At 27.1% G+C, this 8,520-nt stretch overlaps 1 protein-coding gene across 1 annotated transcript; it reads right to left on the minus strand.

Annotated features, from left to right (window-relative positions):
* Nucleotides 1-1,295: 1,295 nt before the first annotated feature.
* Nucleotides 1,296-4,171, minus strand: LOC110625943 (protein CURVATURE THYLAKOID 1C, chloroplastic). The gene is made up of 7 exons (XM_021771655.2): nucleotides 4,035-4,171; nucleotides 3,829-3,937; nucleotides 2,997-3,091; nucleotides 2,577-2,663; nucleotides 1,957-2,019; nucleotides 1,748-1,785; nucleotides 1,296-1,570 (listed from the first exon to the last, which is right to left on the minus strand). The coding sequence occupies exons 2-7, from the start codon at nucleotides 3,929-3,931 to the stop codon at nucleotides 1,516-1,518; spliced, it is 441 nt and encodes a 146-aa protein (XP_021627347.1). The 5' UTR covers nucleotides 3,932-3,937; nucleotides 4,035-4,171; the 3' UTR covers nucleotides 1,296-1,515.
* Between the last annotated feature and the right edge of the window lie 4,349 nt (nucleotides 4,172-8,520).

Genomic DNA, 8,520 nt, shown 5'->3' on the forward strand with positions numbered 1-8,520 from the left:
TTATAGCTTCTACTTCTAATCCTAAAATCCATCTGAAATGACGACACAACACTGTTTGATGATGACATTACTACTCCTTCTTTTGCTTCCTCTGTTGATAATCGGTTTACATCAAACCCTCTACTTAATCCAATACAGTTCAAACACCACTATAAGGTTAAGAACAAAAAGTACCTGCAAGTTAATAAGCTGAATATGCAAAACTCATATCTTCAACACCATAGCAAAGATGTGATGCGATAAAAATCACAGAATAAAAAAGGGAAAAGAATTTTTTTTTTCTTTTTGGAGAGAGAGAAAGAAAGAAAATATATAAAGTCGTCGAAAGTATTGGAGAAGAAGCTGATATGGGTATTTTAGTCTTTTAACTAAAATTAACGGTGATTTAACTGAAAATCTAACGGGAGAGACCAATGACATAGTTTTTAAAAATCACAGTGACTAAATTGACGATTTTTTAAAATAAAGAGACGAAAGATTGTATTTCACTAAATCAGAGAGACTAAATTATAGTTTATCCTTTTTTTTAACCTACACTCCTTAATTCACACAAAATAATTTGTACTATAAAAATATTTTTCAATAACTTATTTTATATTTTTAAATTTTCAAAAATTAAATATATTAACTAATTTATATATAAAAATCTTGGCTCTCTCAAATTATTAAATTTACTCATAATTTGTATATTAAAATAAAAAATATCACATCTTTTTTATTTAAATTTTTTCTTAAATTATAAAAATTAAATAAAGTTATCCAAATATTAAATTTAATCTTTTTACTAAAAAGTTTGATGTTTTATTTTATTTTATTTTTTATATCTAAAGCATCAAACTAATTAGTTATAATTTGCACCAAAAAGTCTATAAAAAAAATAAAGTGATTTCTCTTAAATTTTAAATGTCAATCCACATATAAAATAAATTTATTTTTTATAAAATATAAGATAATTTTAAATAATTTTATCATCTGTATCTTGAAAGTTTATAAAATGATTATTTTTTAAATTAATTAATTACGAAAAATTCATTACTTAATGAAAAAAACTTCCTCAAATGAAAAAACATGTAATGATTTTAAAATTTTAAAATTGATTTTTATCTATATTCATAGATTATCCACTAAGTTTAAATTTTAAACTTCTTCAAATCAAGAGTCTGCAGAAATGGAGAAATGTACAATTTCCTGTGAACCAAACAGGTGCAAACAAAAAGAATCAAATGGCTCATAGAAGGCTTAGCCCTTCTATCACCCAATTCACAAACACCTCAACATCTACAGCTTAAAACAAGTGCAGCTCAAAACTCTTGCCCTATTATTTGACAATTCTCAATTTCCACACAGAAAGTAACTATAAACAAAGTTTCTTCATGAACTTCTTGGAATAACTCGGTGTGAGAAAATGAAAGGCAGCATAATTGATTTTACTTGGTCAAGTATTCACTGATACTAATACAGATGTGTCGCGAATTAATAAAGAAAACCTTCATGTTCTAAAGTTACACTCATGATTTACTGGCCCAAGATATCAGATACTGACTTGTTGATAATCTGGATTAGCTCTTCCCTGTGAGCAAAAATGGGATCAAATCAAACATTAAGTTACTCCAAAATAAGGATTCCATGTTAACTTCTTAATCCAGTTTTAACTATGCAAGAGCGAATTAAATATACAACAGTCGAGCACTAGAGAATATGTTATTAACTTGGTAAGAAAGCAGAAAGTTACTGGAATTTTACTTACCGATCAGGTTTGAAAAGGAGATATCGATATATAAACCACTGAAATCGATAATGAAGTTTATGTTAGTACAGAAAGAATAAGAAAATTAGTAATTATAAGGTTCAGAAACAAAAGAAATGCAGAGACCAATGGAGGGCAAAGAATAAAGAAAGCTTATCCTAATGAATCATCAAGAAGGATAAATATTGCTGCAAGTTGTATAAACTCACTGAAGAGTATAGTATGCCAATAAGTTCTAGTGCACTTGGGATAACCGGCAACTTGTCAATGGCCTTTAAATACCAAGGAAATTAATTAAAAATATTAGAATTCTCATTACAGATGAAGCAGTAAAAATACAAGTTGTGTGTGCATATGCATTGATTGTGTTTAAGAGATGGGAATCCGTATTTAAAGATCTCTGCCAGAAATATAAAACAAATAAGTAAAATTTTCCTGCCTATGGCTTAAACTTCTATCCTAGTTTTGCCTGTAAATGTGGAAAACAATTCTTCTTCTTCATGAGATGGTATCACCTTTCCATCCACTATCAAGACGCACACCGAAATTGGGGTTCTTTTACGTAGAGCTGTAATGAAGATTGATGCTAGCCTAGTATTTGATCATTGTAACAACAAAAGAGGAAAAGAATAGTAGATGTATAATTTTATTTTTATGTGGCTGTTTCTATTGACTGCATCATCTAAACTCTTGTTGTTATCAATTTCTATTTTCTACCATTCATCTAATTCTATGATTAATCATTTTTTCGCTCCAATGCCTCTCTACCTGATCAATCTTGCAAATACTATTATCTATAATGTTTAAAGGAAAAAGTCAAAGTAATTACTGATATAAGGTTTGTTGATGCCCATAGACCTACTATAGCTGCAAAACCCAAACCGAAAAGAGCCAGCCGGTCTTCAGATTTATCCCACTGTTTCATATCAATCAAGGATGTATAAGAAACACAAAAAATTTTTAATGGACAGTATACTAAAATGATGCACAATATAAACAAGTAAAAACATCTATATATCTTAAAACAAACATCGTCTTCAGTCTTATCAACAAATTGAAGAAGTTTTCAACTGTGTAGGATGGTAGACACTACAAAAGCTAGAAAGAATGATGGTAAAAGAAAGCTGGAAACAGATGAATTGACCAAGGAATATTTCGGAGCATAAAATTACACACATAAACCTCCAGCCACGCACCCACAAACACACAATGCACACACACACACAGAGAGAGAGAGAGAGAGACTCACAAAATTCTGTACAGACTTAACAATGCCGAGGGAGGTTGAAGACTCAGAGCTTTCTCCAGCAGCCTTCACAACAAGATGCACTTGATTTTGTCTCTCTACAATGCATGATTATCAAGGGATGAGGAAGAAAATAATAAAAGTCGAAAAGCATGGATGAAGAGGGGATTCAATCCAGGTTCCTTGCTGCACTATTTCACTTGCATGAAGAGTTAAGATACATGATTCTTACAAAAAAAAAAAGGAAAATAAATTGCTAGAATCATCTATAATAACTGTGCAGCTTCAACACCACATAACTAGATTTCTGGTTTCCAAATTTCTTGAAATTCATTTCGAATTCACATGCAGCCAATCTAGAACTTATTGATAAATACCATTAGCTTAGTTTCTGGAAATAAAAAGTTATTCATCAAAAGGCAATTCTAGATTTTTTTTCTTTTTGGTTTGTTCTGCTCATCATTGTGGACTTCCCCCAAAGCAGCCACAGCTAAAAAAATATGTCCAAAAATCAATTCTCAATCCAGCCTAAAACTTCACAAGTTAGTGTCCAGAAGCCTAAATCCGATAATTATTTCCCCTGTTTGCAACGATCAAGGAATCTTAACTCTCAAATTGATATAGTGCCTAATTCAAATCAGTATTACTTCCAGTATCCACCAAGAACATAAAGCAAAAGAGTGTATCCCCATTTAAATAATCAAGCTCTCAAGCAAATAGCTGTTTGGCTTGTTCAAATAGAAAAGAACAATTGAACTTGAACTGAACCATTAAGTTTATGAACTTAAAGTGGGAAAATAGCCAAATTATATCCTTTACAATCTATATATCTTACCTCTAATGGGAGAAACAGGAAGTTTTAGAAGAGTCCTGAAAACGGTGCTTCTACCAGGGACAAACATTGCTGGGGGAGGCAAGCTTGCAACAATGGAGGCCATGTCTATCTGAAAAAAATCATAGAACAAAAGAGAATAAAAGAACAAACTTTGAGTGTTTTTGCAAGAATTGGTATATAAAAAAACTGTGTTCAGTAAATTTTACCTCTTTGATTGCAGGCAGAGAGACAGAGACAGAGAGAGCGAGAGACGGTAGGAACACCACATAAAATGTTGTAGCTTTGTGGCCAGGAGGGTGGGAGTACTAACCTCACTGGAGGTTTGTTCAGGTGTGGCATCGCGTAGAGTAACAAGTGAAGCTAACCTGGACTGGACTCGGCCTTACAAACCGAGCCATTTCATTTTTAGCGATTTGAAGTCGAGTTTGAGCTTTTCGTTAAATAAATAAATAAAAGAGTGCATAGTGATCATTAAGGCTTTGGTTAAATTTCAATTTTTAAATTTTTATAAAATTTAATTAAATTTTATATTTTATTATTATACATAAATAATTATATAATATTTATTTTTTTATTTTTCAAATTTTATAGGACTGTTTATTTTATTATTTAAATTTTCAAGTCATGAAAATTTATTAATATATTTTACTAATAAATTTATTAAATATAAAATTTTTTAATAGAGTATAATTTTTTATTTTTTTTGAATAATTTAAAAAAATTAAAAATAAATTATGTAAAATGCAATTAAATTTAGTATTTTAAATTATATTATACTAAATAATGAAATTTATTTTAAATAAATTTAATTTAAAATTTAATTAAATTTCACATAATTTTACAATATAAAATTAAACCAAATAATATTTAAATATATTTGCATTGGATTGGTGGCCGCAGCAACACATATCATTATGTATTTAACATATAAATAAGTAAATTTTTATATAAAAATTAAATAAAATTGCCTGATTGAATTTTTAGGATGTTATTTTTGGACTTAGGTTTGAATCTTTCGGGCCTGTTATTTGGTTAGATGGACTCTCGAATATAACTTTCTGCGCTTTATTGACTAGGTTCAATTGATCAAGAATAATATCCATAGGAATAAACTCAGATATCTACCGCTCTTTTTTTTTTTAATATATATATATTTTTATTTTTTGACATTATTTGTTTACAGAAATATTTATAATTAAAAGATATTTTAAAAACTAAATTATTTTTTATTATTTAATTTTAATTTTAAAAATAAAAAATACTGATAAATTTATATATTGAAGGGTTAATAAAATTATCAGTGTAGAAAGAAAGTCATTTTTTAAAAATAATTTAATTTTTTTGTTTGATTAGAAAAATATTAAGTAATAATAATATAGTAAAATAGATTAATTAGTTATTTAATATATTTAAATTGAATCGAATCAATAAAAAATTGAATAACCTGAAAAATACTAATCGAATTAAATTAAATATTTCAATTAATCGAACTATTAAACCAAAATCGATTAGTTCAATTTAATTTCTTAATTTGAATCGAAATATGCTCTCTCGAAGTATTATTGATTTCAATTTGGATGAATTTATTTATCTTTTATTTAAAATGAAAGAATTTATTTATTTTAATTTATAAAACTTTATTTTAAAAAAAATGTGAAATTATATATAATTTTAAAATAATTAATATAAATTATTTTTTTTATAAAATAAATTATAAAATACTATTTAGACTCTGTTGGGAGTTTTAACCAATATCGTTTGATTAAGATAAAATAAAAAAAAATTAAGTTAAAAAATAAAAAGTTTTATTAAAATTTTTCAAATATCAAAAAGTGAGTTTTTAATAACTAAGTAGACTATTTATAATAGAAATAAAATCCTAATATATAAAATTATAAAAATATCTAAAATATAAAAAAAATAATTAAAATATAAAATTGACGCTCTAAATAATAAAATTTTCATATTAAATTTTGTGATAAGATTTGCTGCTTTTGTCACACTTTTAAAAGTCGTGCATCTCAAATTTTTTTTTTGAAAAGTTATTTTAGGTCTCAATTGGAAGTCAACGGTAAATTAAGTTCGGTTCAAATATATCGCAAAATTTAAAATTAATTATTTCGTATCAATAAAAATAAATAATGTGAAACAAAAAATTAAATTAATTTATGCTGTATATAGTGATTGGATAGACAAAAGTGTCAATCAGAATTCAACAACTCATACATTCATTCATCCAAGTCCAAACGTGGTGGTGATTTGTGCAGTTAACGTTAAGCAATGGACATTCAAGAATTTGGACATAAAACTCTAAAGACAAAACATCAACTATCTTTATGACTGATAAAATATCGTCAGCTTTCATTCCATTTTGTTATAATGCGTTTAATACTGCAAAGCATCTTATAATGGTGGCAGACAGTTATTTACCAAACTTCCAAAACTACCATGCATCTTATCTTATCTACTCTTCAACATCTAACTGTCTTCACTAAGTTGGATGAAGACTACAACCTCTTTGATCTTTCACATATTTCATCATAATAATATGCTCTTCTAACATTTCCTTATTTCTCTCGTTTCCCAATACAGACAGTTTTCCTTCAATAATGGCTTTCTGCATTTGATGGTTCCAGTCTTAAATTTATCTTAGTAGTTTCATGGGTACCATGTAAAAATTTCATAACATGATAAAATCTATGCAAAAATTAAATGATAACCACTTATTTGTTTTTAAATATTGAATTTAGGTAAAAATTATCTATATTAAAAAATATAAATGGTAATAACATATAAAATATATCTCATTTAAAATTGTGATATATGTATTCTGCTACAGTAACCCGATCTGACTACGTTTGGATAAAGTATTAAGATTTTCATTCTAAAAATTTCAAAAAATCATAATAGTCTGTAACTCCATAACTTGTAATATCTAGTTCATCAATCTTTCGAATTTTCGTATGGACATTAAATGTAACTTCTAATATCTAGTTCATCAATCTTTCGAATTTCCATATGGGACATTAAATGTGAGTGTTTTTGCCATCCTGACTTAGCGTGTGTTAAGAAAAATATGATTAAGTCAATTAAGAATTAATAAGTCAATAGTCTATTATTAATGAATCGACTAAAAAATCTCTATTTAAAATACCCTGGCCTGCTTTAAAAAAATATATGTTAGAGGTTCTTTATATGGATAAGAGTATAAAAAACTCAATTCTTATCGAAAACACAATTTCTATTCTATCTTCTTCCATCTCTGCAACCCCTAATCTTAAATATCCAAAACTTTAAATCCAAAACACTTTGATATTGTTGATTTGTGAATCTTTCAATTATCATATGGTTTATAGCATTATTTTGATATCGTTTATTTGTAATTTTTTCAATTATCGCATGGATTTAGCATTGCAATTTTATGCGGATTGCTTATCGTATTGAAATTTCTATCTAATTCAGTGATTAGAAATTTATAATTAAATGTCATTTTATTTGTCTTAATTAACTTATTCAAATTACTATATTGGAATGCTTTCATTTGTTTATGGTATCTTCATTCTTGTTTGATGTATGATAATAGCTTTAATAGGTGAAATATACTAAGAGAGAGGGAGAAAGAAGGAAATATAAATATAGAAATTTGCCACAGTTCTATTTGTATGGGCCTGCCTTTTATTATTGATAATGAAAATTGAATTAGAATTTACGAGCTATTTATTTTATGAAAAATATTTTCAAAGGAAATATATATATATTTTTTTGTAATTTCCAATTTTTACCATATTTAGGAAAATTCATTAATAAAAAAACATTTTCCAAAAAACATTTTCTCAAAATCAAGATTTTTTTTTAATGGGAAAGAAAAAAATATTTATATCGAGAAAGAAATCCAAATCTTTTTTAAATTAAGGTTGGCTTGCATCACATCAGCTACCATTCATAACTAACAATGCACAGAACTGTAAAAGAGAAAAGTGAGAGAGTGAAAAAAGAAAGAAGAGGAAAAGAAAAAGAAAAAATTATAGTGAGATGGTTTGAATTGCGGATCAGCTCTTAATCATAACCTATATGGCACCAAGAACTTTAATTATAGGAGGTGATGGCTAATAATGACATTCAAGATTTTTTTCCCCTCCTCCTTGTCCGGAGCATTAACCATAATCAAGGTTCTAATTAAGCATCTTATCAGCAAGTTAATGGAGGAAATAAGGTCAGCAAGTTAATAGGAGAAATGATAACAATATATTTAAAAAAAAAAATCATATATTTACTTTTAAAAGTAAAATAGCCAAATACGGTGGAAAGTGTATCTAAATAAATTTGAGAAATCTAAAATCCTATTTCTCCAATCCCCAATCTCCAATCCCCAATCCCCAATCCCCAATCCCCAATTCCCAATTCCCAATTCCCAATTCAAAAAACGAAAAGTGAAATAGCCAAGTACACATTAATCTAAATAACTTTTAAATTTATTTAAAATGGTTTTCAAAATTTGTGACATGAATTAAATATAATTGTTAAATCAGAATCGTACCTTTAGACATTGTGATTCGCTAGTATTTCGAACGGTTTAACTAAGTTATTTAATAGTTTTATGGTTATATACAATTCAAAATTACCGTAATCCGTCTACAACAATTAATTTAATAGATAAAATATTCATAAATATTGAAATATTAGTATTTTGTG

The sequence above is a fragment of the Manihot esculenta genome, chromosome 11 (genome assembly GCF_001659605.2).
Source record: "Manihot esculenta cultivar AM560-2 chromosome 11, M.esculenta_v8, whole genome shotgun sequence".
Taxonomy (NCBI): domain Eukaryota; kingdom Viridiplantae; phylum Streptophyta; class Magnoliopsida; order Malpighiales; family Euphorbiaceae; genus Manihot; species Manihot esculenta.

Coding starts and splice junctions, on each gene's coding strand:
- LOC110625943 (XM_021771655.2), bottom strand. CDS start 3,931: ATGGCCTCCATTGTTGCAAGCTTGCCTCCCCCAGCAATGTTTGTCCCT. Junction 2,664..2,996: donor TTAAGTCTGTACAGAATTTT/GTGAGTCTCTCT, acceptor GATATGAAACAG/TGGGATAAATCTGAAGACCG. Junction 2,020..2,576: donor CATCAACAAACCTTATATCA/GTAATTACTTTG, acceptor TGGTATTTAAAG/GCCATTGACAAGTTGCCGGT.